Here is a 20679-nt window from a genome sequence, read left to right as displayed (position 1 = left end):
AATACTCCAAGAGAATACAATTTATGCAAACAAAACTCACACACAATACTAACCAGTGTTTATGCTTTTTATTAATATTTTTTGTTCAGTAAATCAATGCATGTGTTAGTAGCCGCGTCACTCTTTAACTAGAAATACCATCTTTTCCCCCTCTGAGAGACTCATTTTGTTCTTGAGCTACGAATAAGTATAACCATTTTAAAGAGCTTGAAATCTCCTATGGAATGAGCTAACTTGCATATTGATACAACGAAGCTTGAGTGTTTTACGAACGATAAAGTGTTTCAAAAACAGGCGACTTTGTGTACCTCTAACTGGTCGCAAAATCGCTTTTTGGAGATAAAAACCTTGCTACAGGTAGCTCTAAAAATTCTATGTGGAATAGGCTATATATCAAAAGCAAGCGCTATCCTGGAACAGCACAAATTTCCTTCGAAATCCTGCCAGAGCAACTTCACCAATGGAGGAGATAGGAAATCAATCAAAACACTGATGGTTGTCACGTGGTAACCCAACCCGCATTTCCTGTTGCTACGCCCCGTTTCCAATCCCTTTCATTTACTCTATTATCTATGGATATTTACACATATTTATAATATAAAGTATTACTTAACGTACCCTTAGGAACTTAACTGTGAGCTATTTGTCAATGCTTGTATACCTTATCCCTGCCTAAACAATGGTACCTGTGTGGATTTAGTGACAAATTATACCTGTCTTTGTCCTGAAGGATTCACTGGCAATAACTGTGAAAGGTACAAAATGCAACACACATATGTACAGTAATTATTATAAAAACACGTCCTTGTATAGGAGAGTTATTGAATCATCTGTATTACCTGCACCATCAACTGATACCAAACAAGGTATGTTACATTATATCATGCTATGTGATTCAAAAATTTCTATTTGCTGTTAGTGCTATAATAGGTTATATTCCTAATTCTTTATATGGAGAAGTAAAAGAACAAGGACAATAAACAATTGTTACGTCTACTTAAGATTTTTTTAGCGTGATCTAGTCTAACTTTTTACAATCATTACATGGCCAGTCGGCCTCTCTCCTGTGTCAAGTAGTTTAAATGTACATTAATATTTTTAAATGAATCATTGTTTATAATACTTTTTCCTGTTTGTACATACATGTGTGTGATCTACGTATACATTAGGTCACATTGTGTACATAAGATAATGTTTTTGTGTCATTTAATAACAACTAGAAAGGAAGAACTTGTAGATAACTCAATGTTCTTTAGTTATGATCTCTGATAAAATTATTATTGTCTTATTTCTTGGAGGACTGGCTAATGGAATGACTTCAGGTAAATTTTATGAGAATTGAGGGTTAGATGATGATAATGTTAGTCATTTTGAATCACTTCTGAGGATTAAGCTCAGAAATATCTATAGACTAGTATAGTTGTGGGGCATTATATACATGTTTTCAGACATACCTGTATCATAGTGGAGGTGTATAGGCATAGGTGTAGTTGAATATGAGGTGTAGATGAGTTGGGAATAATCTAATTTTGTGACCACAAAATATCTATTATCATTATTACAGAAGAGGGCAGTAAAATATCACTGATTGGTGCTGCAGCCATTATTGCTTTAGCTGTGATAATTATTTTTGGTCTAATGGCTCTATTTTTCATATTAAGGTAAATTCAACAGCTATAAAAAACCTCCTAAATTATTGCTATAGATCAAATGACCTAATACCTGACTGTTTTTGGTCCTTAATCCGCCAAAAGAAGCACTTCAAATTCAATACAAGAGAGAAAAAGTATTATGCAATAAAGCACTAAGTCTAATTTATCTTATTTGTTGTATCACTAGTGACACTCACATAACTTCTGGTGAGCACAATGATGCTAGGTAAACTATACAGCAATTTCAATTATATAATTTGCATAATAATATGTATAGAAATAGTGCTGAGCTTTATTTAGAGCTATGTTCATTGGCTCAATCAACACAGAATGTTTCAGTGGTGGAAAATGAGGTGTATCAAAGTAGAGAAAGTTGTGAAATCGAAGAAACTGTAGATTCTGATAGTGACTACATATGATTTGTTGTCCCATAAACATTGTGATCATGTTATTGTTTAAAGGAATGTTACATTTTAAAGGTTTACCATAACCATCAGAACAAAACAAAATTTCCATATAATCATAATTGTAAATATATTGTAATTTAGTATACATCTAATCTATGAACTTCACCTTTTTACATCCAATTATAATTTATAATTAATCATAATTTCTGATTTGTTAGTAAACTACTGTATTGGCTATTGGGCTCACTATTGGGGTCAATTATTGATATTGCCATACAAAATCATTGAACAGCAGATAAATATTGTATGTACACATTCAGAGTGGAGTGCAATGTGTATGGAATTATAGTTTAGAGGAATCTACTTTTACTATTTTGTAATGTTATAATGTCATCAGTCCCTGTCACCTCTCTCCTTTCACCTAGAGCTGAAATCAGTGAAATCATGGCTGGTAGGTGTGGTTTTGCGTGGGCGTAGATAATCGAGCCACTCCCTTTACGTTTTAAAGATGCAAACAATGTTGCTGCTCTCCTTCCTGTTTTCTTGTTTCTTAACAGCTTCCTCCAGTGGCTGTGATTACTACGTGTCAGATGATCCCAGTTGCGAGTCCTGTCACAATCTTCGTTATTATGTAGCAGCAAATATTAGCCTCAACAACACTCTACTTTGTTTCAAACCTGGATTACACCAATTGCAAGAACCCATCACTATTGCTAATGTCACTGGCCTCACAATTAAAGGTATTGGATCTTCACCACAGCTAGTTTGTTCTTCTGAGGCCTTTACAGTGTTTATATTGTTCTACTCGTGTGATAATATTGTAATATCTAACATTGAAATTAAAAATTGTTCGAGTTACAATGGATCACTTGTTTCATTTTCTCATGTTACCAATTTGACGATAAACAATTTTTCATTTTTCACTAATGGAAGTGCACTTCTATTGGAAAATACTTTTAACGTTACAATCAGTGGATCAACATTTCAAGTGACATCACTTGAATCAAGCTCCATTAACTACACTGCTCACGACACCAGCCTCAATTTTATTCGTACCAATGCTACTGCTTTTATTATTTCTAATACAACATTTCTCATTAATAGCACCAGGAATAATACTATAGCTATTGGCTTACAAATGAAGTTGGATCAATCTCAGTACTTTGTGGATGTCATTCTTCACTCATTATCAATGGTTAGTGATGATCATACGTATAACATTTACATAAATGCAAGCACAACCAAATACAACATCTTAATTGATTCATTATACAGTCATGGTGGCATTGGTGGAATTATTCTGACCCAAAATGGATGCATATTGCAGTCGACTGTTAGTATAGCTGGTCAAATGACAATTATAAATAGCTTCGTAACTGCTTCTAGTCCTAAGGCCATTGCTATTGTATGGGATTCATTTTCTGATGGAGTCATTCATATTAATTCAACCGTTTTATACAGCAACTTTGGCCAATTAGGCAGTGCAATCTACATTGGACAACAAAAAAGCTTTAATCAGTTCGTATTGAACATAAGTTTGACTAATGTAACAATTAGAGAAAACAAGATTGTTATGGGTAGATCACTTTCACAGAATAGACTTGAATTTAAAGAAACATTTCAATCAGCAGTCGCTCTAATATTTGTCTCAAGCATTAAATTTACCGATTGTTGGTTCATTGGCAACCAAGGAAGTGGTTTGTTTATTTTTAATTCATTAGTAACTTTTCGGGGAGCAAATCATTTCGTTGGTAATTCTGGCCATAGTGGTGGTGGGGTGGCTATGTATGGCAACTCATTCCTTCTCTTGAAGCATGATTCAATGCTCAACTTTACTAATAATCATGCAAATCAAGCTGGCGGTGCTGTTTTTATTTCTCAAATAGTACTTGAAATCTTTAATAGTAGTTATTATAATGATTTAATCCTTGGTTACTGTTTCTTTCAACTCCAAGACTCTTATGTGCAGAGGAGTCAGTACTTCTTCTTCAAAAACAATACTGCTAGAGTTGGTAGCATTATTTATGGTGGAACTACAAGTCATTGTAATGTTTACTGTAATGTTTCTAATCAGATTAATGGTGACAATGATTTCAATATTTATGATGTGAGCACAATTGAAAACCAACCTGGTAACTCTCTCATCACTTCAGATGCACGAGATGTCTGTTTCTGTTTTAATGACATTCCACAGTGTGATGATACTGTTTCATATGCTTCTGTATTTCCTGGAAATCCTCTTAACATATCAGTTGTGGTAACTGGTGGTGTGAATGACAATGCTACAACTGGTATTGTGGAGCTTAACTCAGCTGCCCATGTACTGGCCAAGGCTGAATGCACAACAATATTACAGACTGTTGATACCAGCTCATATACAACACTTGAATTAGTTCTCTCTGTCAGTAATAGTGAAACTAATTTTGATGCTGCTCCTAAATATTTGTTTGTCACAATAGAGCAATGTCCACTTGGTTACCATCTCTCAAACAAAACCCAGAAATGTGAATGTGATTTTGACTGGAGGAATGATGCCAGTGTTACATGCAATGAACTGAATGGAACTTTTACAAGATCTGGACTCACCTGGATTGGGATGACTGATAACAATTGCACAGTCATCTCTCAATTTTGTGAGTACTGTAAGTTTCCTACCATAAACCTCTACCTTAATGACTCTGATGAGCAGTGTGGTCTCAATAGGACTGGGATATATTGTGGTGAGTGTGCTCAAGGGCTGGGTCTTATGCTAGGCTCCAATAGGTGCAAAAACTGCAGTAATGGCTATATTGCCTTAACTGCTGTTTTTGCCTTGGCTGGAGTAGTGCTAGTCATTTTTATAATTTTAATGAATTTGACAGTCACTGTTGGTGTCATCAATGGATTCCTTTTCTTTGCAAATGTGGTCAAGATGTATCAACCACTGTTCATTGGTCTTAATGATATCCCTGTATTAAGTCAGTTTATTTCATGGGTAAATCTAGACTTAGGGATTGAGACTTGTTTCTTTGCAGGAATGAATGCCTGTGTTAAGAGTGGCCTGCAGTTTATTTTTCCTTTCTATGTCTGGTTTCTCATATTAATCATCATTTTTCTGAGCCGCAAGTTTTCCAGACTATCTCGGCTAATAGGAAATAATGCTGTCCCTGTTTTATGCACACTAATCCTTCTCTCGTATACTAAATTACTTCGTAATATTGTTGATATTTTTTCGTATTCAAGGGTTTGCTCTCACATAGTATGGTACAATAATCCCAGAGTGCAGTACTGCACTGGCTGTCACTTACCTCTTTTCATCACAGCATTGTCAATGATTATAATCCTATTTGTACCTTATACATTGTTTCTGCTCTTCTTTCCACTCTGGGAGCTGTGTAGATCAAAATGGTCATTTGGTACAACATTTTATTTGAAATTGAAACCATTCTTTGATGCTTATGCTGGACCTCATAAAGATTATTTTCGTATTTGGCCTGGTCTTTTGGTACTAGTAAGAATTGTACTTGCAATTGCATTTGCAATTTCAGAAGGTCCTAGCATTCCAGCATTCACAATGATGATAGTAACATCAATTCTCATACTTATACTGAGTTTTCGCTCCGTTTATAAAAACTCCAAGCTTCATAACCTTGACATATGCTATCTTTTATGTCTCATCGGTCTAGTCTTTGTTTTAGATGATGATTATTCAAACAACATTCAATTGCAAGTTGAAGAAGCTGTCATAGGAGAAGCTGTTATTCTGTCGCTAAGTTTCATAGGTTTTTTGGGAATACTTGCATATCATGTTTATAATCTTCAATGGATAAGAGATTGCTTTCAAAAGGCTCGAAAGAGTCGGATGTTAGTTTTGAAGAATCCTATAGTTAATGATGATGATATAGAACCAGAAAGTGTGACCACAACTGTTGTAAAGACAGATTACAGTGAACTTCGTGAACCCTTACTAGACACTGACAGCCACTGACTGAGCTGGTGCATGATATTTAGGTGTTATTTGTTGTGTAAATAGATTTGAAAGTATGCTTGTGCCATCTACAACATAATACATGCATATGTATGTACACACATACATGCACATACATTGTACATGCATACATATGCATGCTTCATGCAAAATATTTTTGGAAGATTATTTTTTTGCAGAGAAAAAAGTTACTTATTATTCATAGTAGGAGTGGCTGAATATAATGGCGTTATTAATGGGCGTGTCTGATCATTTTTAACAATGGCAGCTGTGTTGGAGGGGATTCAACAAGAAACGACAATAGAAGTCTTACCCGAGGATAGCCACCCTAGTACAGATGGTCCTCCTCAAGAACTAGCACCGACAAAAGAGGAAGGGGATGAAGAAGAGGCTAAGACGCCAACTAGAGGAGTCAAGTTCAGTATAGCGGACGTGATTGAGGGCCTTCCATCAACTGATAGTGATCAATCCCAGTCTAAACTAATGGCTCCAGTCAAACGTAAGGATAACCTTTTAAAGACATGATTTGCATGATTCTTTCTCTTCAGCAATCACCCTGCGCATTTACACGTGTCTTGAAGAGCAAGTGTCAATACAGTTCAGTACTGGTAAGTTTACGACTGCCGGTGAGATAGTGTCTGCTATGGTCAGTCAGTTGAACCTTCCCGAAGAGACAAAGAACGTGTTTAGTGTATGGATGATATCTCAGCATTTACGTAAGTATATTCCTTGCACACATACATGTACATGTACAGGATTTTAGGTAATAGTGTTTGTGTTACATGTGCACGTATATATAACGTATTTATGTTTTCTTTTACTTTGTCACTTTATTATCTTTATACATTACATATTTATTTATCCTTCTCCTTCCCTCTCTCTAATAACTCTTCCCTCGTTCTCAGATCTACAGCTCAAGAGCTATCATGTACCCGTCAAACTCTTCAAGAAATGGAATGACTTCCTTACTCAGTACACTACTGCTTCTTATGAAGTCTGCAGTACAGGTAAACATTAACATATTGTGCACATACACTATTCTATTTTTATACATGTACATGTACATGTACATGTACTCATGCTTGCTGTGATTCAGTGCGTGTAATTAAATAATTATTGTCCTACACAATACATGTACATGTACATGTATGGTAACTTCATTGTCATGAAGCATAGCCTTTAATGGAAATGGTTATTACGAATATTACCATCCACAAGTAATGTTCATGTACAGTGTGTATGCATGTACTGTACTTACATTTTGATAAGATGTTGATATTATCGTTATTCCATTGTGGGCTGGAATTATTTTAAACAAACTATAAGGTCCATACACTGTAATTTTAATATCTATCTTCTCTTGTTTCCGGCATACATGTACGTTTACTGTACTACATGCATACATGCATACATGTACATTTTAATGTTATATTTTTATTTCTCTCATTATAGATAAGCCTATATTATCGTTCAGACGTAATGCTTTCTTTTCTTTGAGAGAAGAGAAACGTCTCATTGCCAAGAAAAACTCAAAGGAAGTCATTACACTACTTTATCATGAGGTTACTCTTACAATAAATCATTACTAGAATGAACTATTTTATCATTATTATTATTATCATTATTATTATTATTATTATTATTATTATTATTATTATTATTATTATTATTATAGGCAAGACTCAATGTCATTAGTGGTCGCTATCCTTTATCTAAAGAGGAACTGATTGAGCTGGCCTCCATTCAATGTGCCATTGAGAACAAGGAGTACAACAAGGAGCAGCACACCCCTCAGAGCTTTAAGTAATTATTTATTATTAGTGATTTTCAAATAATTGCTTTGTCTCTTTTTAATAAGAGGTACATGTACATGTTTGCAGGGTTTTATACAAAGCATGCTAAGTGAGCTAAAGATCAGGATTATGAGCTGGCAAGCAGTACCATATGCTTTTGAAGCAACTTTGAAATTTTAGTACAGAGTGTTTGATGGGATTTTTGAGAAGCTTTAAAAACCTACTGACAAGAAGTACATGTACATGTATGGTGCCAAAATCCTGTAGAGAATCCTTTGTGTATGCATTACAGAATAATAAAAATATTAATAGTAATCAATAGTTACAGTACATGATTAAATGTCTATTATTTTGTTCAATAGGTCGTCCTTAAGCCAGTATTTCCCTCCCCATCTTGTTCCTGCAACTGGCGGAGTAAAGAATAAATTATTAGGGAAAGGATCAAAGAGCACTGGAATAGAGAATGACCTTGTCACTAAATATGAATCAATATGGCTTAAAGTAAACTGTCTTACACATGTACATGTAACCTGCTCTCCAAACTCCATCTTGTACATGTACAGTACATATACATGTACAATGTGAATGATAATTATTAACATTATAAATGCATAACTAGAGTTTAGTTCATGTGCATATTGCACTTGCTATCAATTAATTTACATGTACTGTACATTTACTACTTGTGGTATATGTATTAATCTCATCATATCATGCGCTTGTACATGTACAACCTTGGCTCAGAACTTTGCTCTATAATTATAATTAAGAACATTAATTCTCATGCAGTGTCTTTAACACGCATGTTCCTAGGGCTGCCAATAGGGGGGCAGGTGGGGCATTTTGCCCAGGGCCCTCAATCAAAGGTGGCCCCCAAGCCCCAGGTCAGTAGTAAAGTATGCATAGTTTTTTACAAAAAATAATAATGAATTATGATAACTCTTTAAAGGTAGCTCTTGCTGGGCCATGTTGTTAATTACTGTTATCAATAAGGGGGGCCATTTGTATTAGTAGGGGCCCCATCAAAGCTTTTGCCCTGGGCCCCTTGTAGCCTATTGGCGGCCCTGACTGTAGATGTATGTATCATTAGGTGAGCAGTGAGTCAAAGAAGAGGATTGATGCATCAGTTGATGTTGAAACGAGTGCAGTTGCTAATAGTCTTGGAACTGAGGAGGAGAAGAAGCAATGGCTGGATATCGACTTGCAGTTGAAATTACTTTATCTTCAAAGGTGCTGGATCAAACCTTATTATGGGTAAGTATAATAGTGACATCACACTACATCTATTGTACAATATTGACATCATTCATGATGTAACTATAGCACACAATAATAATAATATTCATAGAAGCATGGCCGATATTTTCAGCTGTGTGGTTGGCCTGTATTTCACACGTAAATGGGTTTTGTTTTTTTGATAAGCAGTACAATAACTGCTGGACAGCTAGAGTCAACTACTCTTCATGAAAGCCATCACTATCAGAAGACAAATTGTCATAAAATGTCATTTTGATATAATGCCATTGGGTTTATAGGGAGAACCTGGTTCTCAGGGTTCCCAAGGGCTGAGAGATCCAAGACCTGAGATCCTGTGGTGGCATTGGGCGACTAAGAACCTGTGAAAGTTTCATCTTTATCCCACATTCTTATAAGAAGTTATTCCAATTTTTTTGGGTCAAACTCAGTTGAGATATACATGTACATGTATTATATTAATGTACATGTACATGTACATGTACCGGTACATGTATGTATAGTACTAATAGTAATTAATGTATGGCTATTAAATTGGGTAAGGAAATTTGCAAATTTTGTATTTTGATGGTCATTTTCCAGAAATTTTGTCAAAGACCTTGTACCCACAAGGCATTTAAAAAAATGGCTTTGAGTCTGAGTGACTTTTTGCATACATGTGCATGTACATGTAAAAATTGGAATTTTAGAATCAATTTTTTAAAATTGTTACTTTCTTTTTCACAGCTGTGTGATGTTTCGTGGTCAAATTGAGCGAAAGCAGATCCTGTCTCTCTCTGATAGAAATGTTGTTGTTGCCATCAATCCTGAATGTATCCACTTGTTTACTGACACTCAACCAAGAGTAAGACCATTATACATGTACAATGTACATGTAGTTTACTGTACATGTACATGTACATGTATTATACTCATGTTTGTACATGTAACTTTTTATTATACACATGTACTAGCTGTCATTGTAGAGAATTTTAATTGATGATCAATTTTGTCCAAAAACATTATTGTATAGCACTTAATGTTCTGCTGTGCAGTGTACATGCACAATGTACTGTGAATGTACACTGTATATAATAGTTTTAAAATGGATGATTCTATTTAGGAGATCCTCCTTTATTTATCGTATGATATGTTTTGCTGGGAGTTCCAGCCAGCAACGGAGCAAGGAGAGAACTTTTATTCATCGCTCTGGCTTGAGTTTGACTCATTCCATGCCTCACAGAAAGTTGCTAAAAGAGTACAAGTATTTTCAAGACAAGTGAGATTAACCTCATGTCCTTATCACATGCATATACATGTATACATGTATTTAATTTACATGTATTCTGCCAAACAGTTAGTGTTTTCCACAGGGTTTTGCATAGTGCTCAAACTGCTCATGCAGGTTCTAGTCAGTGGATTGTCAAGCTGCTCAAAAATTAAGCCAAAGTCCCTGTACTTGGCCATATTTTGCCAAAAATTATTAGGAGAGAATTTTGTACATGTAGCAAGCTTGAACTGATTCTAACCAAAATTATTTTTTTTGAAAACCATGTACATGTACTTTACTGCTTTTCAGCTCATGAAGCTCATGCTGTTTAGTTCACTTAGCATGCTTTATGGAAAACCCTGGTTTTGCATATGAAAATACATATACACGTACATAATTATGCATATGAAAATATAATTTTGATTAATACATGTACATCCACAATGTACATGTGTTGTAATTATCAATTGTTTAGGCTCCAATGATGGATGCTATGATATCAAGATGTGTTGATGAGCTCAATCAGTTTGATGAAGAAGTAAAGAAGAAGAGGCTTGAGAAAGGAGGGCCCGAGTATGCTCACTTAGCATGTATGTTAACTTATTGTTACTATTACAGGGAGCTACCACCTGTTTCTATAACAACAGATAAAGCCTTGCCTTCATCTAAGAATTTCCGTGAGGATGTACTCAAGTGTGACATGTACACTCCTGATGGTAAGTACAGAGTTTTTATTGTATTGAATACCTGTCCTCTGCACTTTATAGTATTGATGTACATGTACATGTACATGTATACTGGTATACATGTAGAGATGATGTAGTCATAATGTGTACATTCAATACTACATTGTACATGTACATAACTGAATCTATCATTTGTACATGTATTATGGACAATATCCGATACACTCTACACATACATGTACATGTACATGTAAATGCTTGTATTGTAGATATTCTTCATTTTGCACATGTCTATCATTTGTAGGTGAGCAAGTCAATCAGATATCGTTGTTTCGGAAAAAAAAAGTTTCTACTACTGCAGCTCCTTCGGCAGCTAACCCCGGGAATGAAGAGGTCACTGGACTGTGAGATGACATTAAGTAATGAATATCGTTATTATCTTCTTATCAGGCCAAAATCCTAGCTTACTAATCCTCTTCATTCTCCCTTCGCTCTAATTCTTATTACTTGCTGTGACACAATGTCCACACAAACTATAATTAAAATCCGTTCTATATGTTATGTTATGTTCATGTTGATGTTTGTGTAATTATTGGTGCTTTTAAATTTTAATTGATGTTTTAAAATTCAATGGTTTTAACAAAAAATTATAATAATTATTATTAATTAAAAGGTGTGGTTGTTGTGGGGTTAAAAATTGGTCGTCATAGTAACGAGAAAATGGAGAGTCTAAAGGAGGCATTGGGCCAAATTAACTTGAAAACTCCCAAACAGATAGACCAGTCTCTCAAGTAATAAAGCAGTTTGGTTTTATACTAATTGATGCTTTTTCTGTGTATCGTAGGAGTTCCTCTTCCTCTTACTTTAGCCAATCCAAGAAGGAGAAGCTATTGATTGCTTATGCTGAAAACTTTCAGCGTCAGTTTCGACAGTTGTACGGTGACAGGAAGCCTCTTTTATTGAAACCACCTAATGAGAACGGAGTTGAAGTGAGAAAGAGCTTTGGATATAATAATTTATTACACTTATTGATCATAATAGTGCTACTATCGTACTATGTAAAGTTCAGTTGGAGCATGTTTGCTTTGTGCATTGGTAAAACTGATTCTAGTCCTTTTAAAAACTTACTAACTGCATTACTGTGACTAATGGATTCACCAAGTCAGCCAGAAATAGCCTACAGTTTCATGTACATGTACATTCAAAAAGTATTTAAACATTAGTACCAACTACTGAAAGAGTTCAATGTTCCTAGTGTAGAAAAATTGGAATGTGTACTGTAATAAATTTGAATTAAAACAGAGCTACTACTTTTGTATAACTTTTATTTGTAGAAATTTATCTGCACTACACTGAGACCAACTCAACTCCCATACAAGGAACTGTATGATTATGATGGCTGCAGTGAGTTTGTGTCTGATTATCTCTCCTATGTCACACTGAGCATACCCAATGAACTGGTAACTGCATGTACATTACATGTACATTCATGTACACTCATAGTACATGTATACTATATTGCACATGCATGTACATGTACATTTAAAATTAGCTACTGCACATGGATACCTTGATGATTTTCATGCACACCAACCTTTGCTTGTAGTACATTAAAATCACTACCAGCTACTGCTCTAATTCGCCTACTTGGACCATGTTCCTTGAGAAATTAAGACAAGAGACTATATTAATGTGTGTATGAGCTCTTAATTCTGTGACATTTTAATTGTGTAATCATTGTTAATAATGTTGTCTATTAATATTTATTATTTAATTTTAATTTAATTTTTCTCTCTAGCCTGAAAAGATTGTTTCCCCAACACAAGTACTATCAAGTCAGAAAGGGAACTGTTTTGATTATTCAATAGTCCTAGCCTCATTACTCATTGGGGCTGGATATGATGCATACTGTGTGTGTGGCTATGCAACAAGAGAAATCACACTATTGGATCAAACAAGGAAACCATGCCCACAGCTAATGAACGTACAAGAGGTAGGACCATTTTATTGTAATCATTTCTTTCAAGCAGACTACATATACATGTAATATGTACGTGTAATATTGCTATCCTCTGGAACCTCAAAGGGGGAAGAGTAGTTAACTAGTTATCATGATACCGTATAGTGCAAAATTTTCAAAGACTATAAATTTCACAAATTTGCAAAATTTATGCCGTCTGCCATCTAATTATACCATAATAATTTGATTTCACAGAAGTAATTTTTATGAATTTTTAGAAAATCACAAAATCCATGAAATTTATATTCCTTGAAAATTTTGTGCTATACGGTATAGCATATTGTACATGTGCATGTACAGTACAGTATATACATGTGCATTTATACATGTGCATGTACTGTATATGTAATAGCAATTTTTGAGTGCATTATTTTTAACTACATGTACAGTGGTACATTGGTACATGACATAATGTGTTTGATGCTCACATTGTTCATAGGAAGAGCCACCAAGTGCTACTAAGGAGAAAGCCAAGTATGCTGTACGACCTCCTAAAGACCTGAGCAGTCAATTCCTCAAGCTACAAGATCAAAAGGAGAAGGACAAAATAGCTGCTGAGGAGAAGAAGAAGAAAGAAGAAGAGGAGGCAAGGATTGCTGTAAGAACCAAATCATGATCATCATAGTACATGTAATGCTGATACTTTATGTAGTGTAATGTATTGTGGCATCAGAAGTCAGAACCATGCTTTTTCCTTAGTTTATTTTTAAGATTGTACATGTAACTTGTTGGAAACAGCTCAAACTTTCTACATACAATGTACATGTACCGTAATTTGCCTTTTTTTCGTACAAAAATTTTTCGTTTCAGAAAAATTCAAGTGGAAATATTTTCGTCTTCTCATAGTGTACGAAAATTTTTACAGTCTGAAAATTTAGCTTCTCTTGCACATACCTTGTCCTTTACCTACTGGTAACAAGGCCGCTATAGTAGTGTTTATAATTCTTGAGATAAGAGATTCTTGACCTGGCTGTTCCCCCCGACATTACTAGTATACGGATAGTACTGGAGATGCAGCAATGACCAATTTACGGATAATAAACGGAAACATTAAATGGCTACTTTTGTCACATGGTGGACCGTTTTATTTTATAACTCAGTAGTGAAGCAACTGATTGAAGTACAGCAAGCACCAGTGGATAGAGCAAGGTTAGAGCTGCAAGAAGATACCTACTTATCAGGCCGTACCTTAGTCTTTCTTTGATGAATTAGGTCACAAATTTTGGTTGCTCAAAAATTTTCGATTGAAATATTTTCGTCAATTTAGGACCATACGAAAATATTTCCACAACGAAAAAAAGGAAAATTACGGTACATGCATTCATGTACTTTGTACATGTGTATCAGAAAATTTAATAAAAATTGAGGTGATTTTACATGGAGCCAATTTGCTACATTTTAAAAAATGCTTGTACATGTAACTTTAGAATTTGTTGTTGGAATCAGCTCAAGCATACTACATGTAGTTTCCATATTAAGCTTAGATCAGAAAGTAACAAAAATTTGGAGTGACTTTGGAGTTCATGACATGAATGTACATGACATGTACATGTACATGTCATGTTTACTAATTATTCACACTAATCATCATTCAGGAACTGGAGAAACCTCCTCCTGATAAGTTCTATGGTCTACGATATCACTCATGGGTACTTGTCCTCTCTGGGAAGAGGGAGGTGGCTCACAGCTTCTTCATAGAGCCCACCACTGGAGAGACACACCCACTGGACTCACCTCTCTACCTTGGCATTGAGACACTCTGGAACCACAGGAACTATTGGGTAAATATGCAGGACTGCTCTCAGGGCGTTAAGAATCTTGTGTATGATCTTGGGGATGCAGCAAGGTGGGAGTATTTCTTCCCTAGCATTGACAAGCAGTTGCTGCTACCTGATGAAGAAATGGCATTAGAGGAAGATCATGAAGAAGTAAGAGAGAGAGAGAGAGAGAGAGAAGAGACATGTAGAGTATACATGTATGTATACATGTACATGTACACTACATTTGTAATAGGAGTACTTGTAATTTTAGGTTAATGGCATTAAATTTTTTTGTTAACAGGAGGAAGAGGAGCAAAAGGCTGGAAAGGATCATTTTCAATTACCTCCTTCCTGGGTCAATCCCATAACCATATCACCTAAAGGTACGTGTACATGCAGTGTAGTTTTGTAATTATAAATGGCTGTAACTTGAAAAATTCAAGTCAGAATCAGCTCACACTTGCTACACAGCATAAGGACATCAATATGTATTTTAAAATGTAATAAAAATTGGGGGTGATTTTTTGGCCATTTTTTGGAAAAAACCATGAGCTATAGATCAACAATTCGGTGTGTAAGGGGTACAAGGAGATCAATATATAGGCCCAGTGACTGTGACATTGATGTAGCAATCTCTGATGCTCGACTTCAATGTCACTAACATATTAATAAAGATTATTATTATTATTATTATTACTAATTTCACTTATAAACTCATTACTACTGATTTCTGATCCTATTTCAAATTCATTTTATTATTATTAAATTAAAAAAAAATGGGCTATAGTACAGGGATTTTTTCAGATTTTGGCCCATTTTTTAAAATGGCTGAAACTTGAAAAATTCAAGTCGGAATCAGCTCAAACTTGCTACACAGCATAAGGACATCAATATGTATCAGAAAATGTAATAAAAATTGGGGGTGATTTTTTGGCTATTTTTTTGAAAAAACCATTGGCTATAGTACAGGGATTTTTTCAGATTTTGGCCCATTTTTTTAAATGGCCATAACTTGAAAAATTTAAGTCAGAATCAGCTCACACTTGCTACACAGCATAAGTACATCAATATGTATCAGAAAATGTAATAAAAATTGGGGGTGATTTTTTGGCCATTTTTTGGAAAAAACCATGGGCTATAGTACTATAGTACAGGGATTTTTTCAGATTTTGGCCCATTTTTTAAAACGGCCGTAACTTGAAAAATTCAAGTCGGAATCAGCTCAAACTTGCTACATAGCATAAGGACATCAATATGTATCAGAAAATCTAACAAAAATTGGGATTGATTTCGGAGACATTTTTTGGAATTTTCTTACTTTCTTGATAATTTGCTGTTTCTCCAGTTTAGTCTTTGCTCTGATTCGTCTATAGATATATTCAGCTAGCTGTGGTAACCGTAGCAACTCTAATGGCGACGAAATGAACGTCGCTATGACGATATAGGATATGAAATAAGTACCATTGTTAGGGAGGAACACGCAACTAATAAATAATAATAACAATAATAATAATAATAAATTAATTAATTACCTTAATTGATTACTGATGCTTACTTCATCATTACGTGCAATACAAAAAACTGTATTTGATGAGAGGAAGATACAAGTTGTGTATCATTTTGAATTATTGAATATGTATATGTATGTGTATACAAAAAAATAAAACAATTATTCTTTTCCGTACATTAATTTACATATACAGTTACAGGTACAAGCACATGTACTGTATATTATTGTATGTAATGAGTACATGCAATTGTTATATTAATAATAGATTATGAGACAAGATGTCCCAAGGGAAAGAAAACTGTTCTCTATCACAAAGCTAAAGTAGAGAAATATGCTCCTTATCTTAATGCTGATGGACTCGTGGAAAAAATAGTTGTATATGCAGATTCAGCACGTAAGTTCTGATGTAAATTACTAGCTGTTAGGTGTACATGTACATTGTGTACCTATAGAAATATCCATGCACACATACATGTACATACATGTACATGTACATGTACATATTATTTTATTTTTAATTTTTGACCTACATGTACATGTACTGTACATATTCATTGCAGGTTCTAATGTATTGCAGACAAAGGAAAGGTTTGCCAATAGGAAAGACCGTCTCACTAATAGAGAAACCAATGCAAAGACAGGCCAGAAAGTAGACATATTCCAGCCAGGAAGGAAAAGAAACCTTAAAGGTATTCATTCATTAGTTACTGTGTGAGATTACAATACTATTATACTGTATAATTACATGTACATGTATGTAGATGTACTATGTGCGCAGTCTTTAGAACTGAACTAATTTATCCACTGTTTCATACTTAGGGTACATTGTTTCAGCATAATGTTTCAAGTTGTTGTAATTGTTTGTTCTCATTATAAAAATTAAAAATAATCATTTATGATTATTATACACATACATATACATATTCATTACTTATATCATTATTGCAGAGCACAAGTTTTACGAACCAAAGAGTTTGAAGTGTGATTATAGAACCTTATACTTCTTTTCAGAGTAAGCAAATACTGCATGCTAATATACATGTAATACATGTATATACATGTATGTACATGCATGTAGCATCATTAATAAGTACTACCATTATGGTCTTCTTCTCTATTTGTAGTTTGAGAGTTGATGGATTAGCTACTAGAGATCACACTCCAACAGAAATGACTGAACACTTTGAAGGGAGAGAGGACAGGCTGTACTATCGATATGTGACCTATGACAAAATAGTTAAGAGATTTGAACCAGCCGATAAAGAAAGAGGAAGACATATACATGTAAGAATATACATGTACATGTACTGTGTACATGCACATGTACATACTGGTATTATGAATCAATGAAATGTACATGTAAATGTACACTTGTAAATTCAGTGCTATAATTATACTGTACATAAATGTACGTGCACATGCAGTGGAAAGTGTGTAGAGTAAAATTCAACAAATTTAACAAAACACATAGTCACATACATGTACATGTACATGTATGTGTATATGCAAGTACATACATGTAGATGTACATTTACAGTACTTTTGATGTCAATATGTACATGTACTGTGTGTACAACAAACAATTATTCAATTACATTTTTTACATTGTATTGTTAATAGAAAATAGTTGAGAAGTTTCATCGTGACCCCAACCTACCAGCTAACAGTGACATTGCCCAGCGTACATTCTTATTTGATGAGAGGAAGATACAAGTCGTGTATCATTTTGAGGATAACAGGATAACCCCATCATCACGGGAATTCTATCTACCAGTCCTCACTGGGGATCAAGCACAGCAACTCACAATGAACCCTGATATGACATCAGCTTACCAAGTAATCCTCTCTTCTGTATTTCTATAGACACATTATGCCAATTTGGAAATATTAATGTAGCATGGCCCAGCTGTGTCTGCATGCATGTACAGTGCAATGAGTATACATGTTATATAGTTAGTCTATTTCATGTACATTTATGTCATCATTTTCCTTATGACTTTTCCTCTCTACGTCATCTCTATGAAAGGTTGATTCTTATATGACAGAGCCCAAGCAGAAAGTGCTGTATGATATGTTGGAGGGACTGCTAAAAGCTCAGGAAGACAGTGTCACTGCTGTTAGACTGTCAGAAAAAGAGGTACTGTATCTGTATTGCATGATAATTTACAGAATATCATTAATTTGCCAAATTAATTTTAAGCTAGTATACAAAATTTTCATTGTCATTAAAAATAATGGACATCTATATTATCATGTACAGTACGAATTAAGACATTAATTTTTTATAATTATGCGTACTATAATTTTACTGATTTACATGTAGAGTTATTTTTAGCACACTGTACATGTACATGATGTATTACATAAAAGTATTTCCTTATAGACTGAGTCAATACTCTCTGCTCGTATGCAAGAGGAGCTCAATGCTATACTAACAATATCAGTCTATGATGTAGCTAGGAATGAAACTGCAAGACAGCACAGACAAGAACTAGTAAGTAATGTCACAAAACTATTACTTAAATACATGTACTTGTACATGTACATTTATCCTGTGACAGGATTAATTTCCACATAGTGCTCAGCTTTTTTATGAACTTTTAAAGTTGCAAACACCCTGTATTATACATGTAGCTTGTCAAAGATTGTTAGGAAAGAATTCTTTATTTTTGTTATACATGTACATGTACATGTATTTCCTGATGTACATGTAATATGTATAATGCATGTATACATGTGTACTTACAAGTTCAATCAAATTTGGATTTATTGCAAATTTTTTAAGATGCTTTTTGCATATACTTTTATGTACTCTTGCTTTTATTATTAGGAAAGGAAGCAAATGGAGGAGGAGAGGATAAGACAGGAGAAAGAGAAAGACTATCTTGCTCCATTTTTAGCTCGTCACGGTGACCCACCCACACTCACAAAGGAGCAGAAGAAGAAGGTCACTGAGGAGTGCCTGAGTGACATGAAGAAGAGACTAGTTGACGTCGCTAATATAATACAATCACACTTCGAGAGAGTAAGAATAATTACATGTACATGTACAAATGTATGCGTATACTTGTGTAGGGTATTATATGATACTGTAGGGGTCTTATTACATGTAGACATGTACATGTACATGTACATGAAGGCACATGAGTAATTTTGATGATGCTACAATCAAATGAATAATAAACTGGAAGAGCATAATGATACTGTACATGAACATGCATGTACTAAATGTACACGTCAGCTTTTACCACAGGATTTTGGCATGCATGTACATGTACATGTACATGTAATGCTCATGCAGCTTCTTGCCAGTGGATTGTCAACCCTACATGTATATACTGGGAATTTTGACAACAATGACAAGAAGAGAAATTTTCATTTTCTTATACATATACATGTACATGTCCTTATGTTGTGCATGAACTTTGAGCTGATTTCAATCAAATTAATTTTTTGTGACTTTTTAAAGTTGCTCAAAATGGGCCAAGTACCCTGTACATGTACTGTATTGTAGTGCTTGTCAACTCATGAGGCTCATGCTTTATATTTCACTCAGAATGCTTTGTGGAAATTACTGATGTACAATACTACAGTATGCTCATAAAAATTAACCTGAAAAATTTCTAGACAGATCTACATGTAAATCAAACCATAATACATAGTGGATTGCAAACTTCATGTAGAGTACATGTATAAGTACAGGTAGTTATGAGTATCTTTATCTTGTAAAGGAAACTGATGATTTGCAAAAGAAGCAGTTATGGTATAAGCAGAAGCAGTCATCAATCACTAAAGATGAAGAAGTGGAATATGTGAGCTATTGTGGTGAAGCAATGTACAGGATACATATACTGGAACAAAGACTGAACAGGTATTGAACATAATGTCTATGTGTCTATACAGTACATGTATTGTATGCATGTACATCAGTGTACATATAAACTATTATGTCATCATTCATTATGTGTAATTGTGTATGTCAATGCATACTTATTGAAAAGTATCAGATACATGAACCTTCTACTTGTACATTTCTTCTCTCCCTCCTTCTCTCATTCTCTTTTAAATTTATAGACACAAGACAACAGCACCTCAGAAATACTTGGAATTAGAAAGAAGACTTAAAGAGGATCCTCGTCTTTCACTCTCTTAATGTTACTCTGTGTGTGTGTGTGTGTGTTTGATCTTTGACTGTCATTGAATATCAATTAGAATTCAATAGACATGAAAGAGATACATGTAATGAAAAGAGACAGTGTGAAAAGAGATGGAGAGGATCAGTTTAAGAAAATGATCTGTTTGTTTCAGATGCCCATGTGTATATTAAACTTCAAAATAATTTTGAGTTTGGAATACTTAAGTCTAAACTTTCTCTTCTTCC

At 34.5% G+C, this 20679-nt stretch overlaps 3 protein-coding genes across 4 annotated transcripts; all 3 read left to right on the top strand.

Moving 5' to 3' along the window:
• Positions 1-622: 622 nt before the first annotated feature.
• LOC105313115 (uncharacterized) lies at positions 623-2142 on the top strand. The gene is made up of 7 exons (XM_019997788.1): positions 623-755; positions 814-866; positions 920-1322; positions 1565-1661; positions 1706-1786; positions 1840-1878; positions 1930-2142. The coding sequence occupies exons 3-7, from the start codon at positions 1259-1261 to the stop codon at positions 2069-2071; spliced, it is 423 nt and encodes a 140-aa protein (XP_019853347.1). The 5' UTR covers positions 623-755; positions 814-866; positions 920-1258; the 3' UTR covers positions 2072-2142.
• Positions 2143-6254: 4112 nt separating this feature from the next.
• LOC100640671 (FERM domain-containing protein 8-like) lies at positions 6255-11639 on the top strand. Of its 2 annotated transcripts, none has more exons than XM_019997783.1 (13): positions 6255-6525; positions 6575-6742; positions 6932-7033; positions 7479-7588; positions 7702-7829; positions 8182-8320; positions 8910-9073; positions 9800-9917; positions 10176-10331; positions 10798-10912; positions 10970-11038; positions 11313-11412; positions 11459-11639. In XM_019997783.1, exons 1-13 carry the CDS (start codon positions 6288-6290, stop codon positions 11469-11471), a joined length of 1620 nt encoding a protein of 539 aa, XP_019853342.1. In that variant the 5' UTR covers positions 6255-6287; the 3' UTR covers positions 11472-11639. The 2 variants fall into 2 exon arrangements, with proteins under 2 accessions (XP_019853342.1, XP_011404585.1); XM_011406283.2 differs by having other exon boundaries at positions 6256-6525; positions 10798-10895; positions 10941-11038.
• LOC100640544 (dynein regulatory complex subunit 7-like) lies at positions 11564-20651 on the top strand. Its single transcript, XM_019997780.1, has 18 exons — positions 11564-11570; positions 11682-11799; positions 11853-11997; positions 12343-12468; positions 12807-13001; positions 13468-13626; positions 14624-14956; positions 15090-15171; positions 16564-16692; positions 16859-16987; positions 17247-17310; positions 17423-17582; positions 17919-18134; positions 18325-18435; positions 18682-18792; positions 19129-19323; positions 20030-20169; positions 20373-20651. The coding sequence occupies exons 1-18, from the start codon at positions 11564-11566 to the stop codon at positions 20449-20451; spliced, it is 2499 nt and encodes an 832-aa protein (XP_019853339.1). The 3' UTR covers positions 20452-20651.
• The last annotated feature ends 28 nt before the right edge of the window (positions 20652-20679 follow it).

The sequence above is a fragment of the Amphimedon queenslandica genome, unplaced genomic scaffold (assembly GCF_000090795.2).
Source record: "Amphimedon queenslandica unplaced genomic scaffold, v1.1 AMPQUscaffold_13353, whole genome shotgun sequence".
NCBI lineage: Eukaryota > Metazoa > Porifera > Demospongiae > Haplosclerida > Niphatidae > Amphimedon > Amphimedon queenslandica.
The sequence above is the reverse complement of the archived record's forward strand: the minus strand, read 5'-3'. Positions and strand labels throughout refer to the sequence as shown.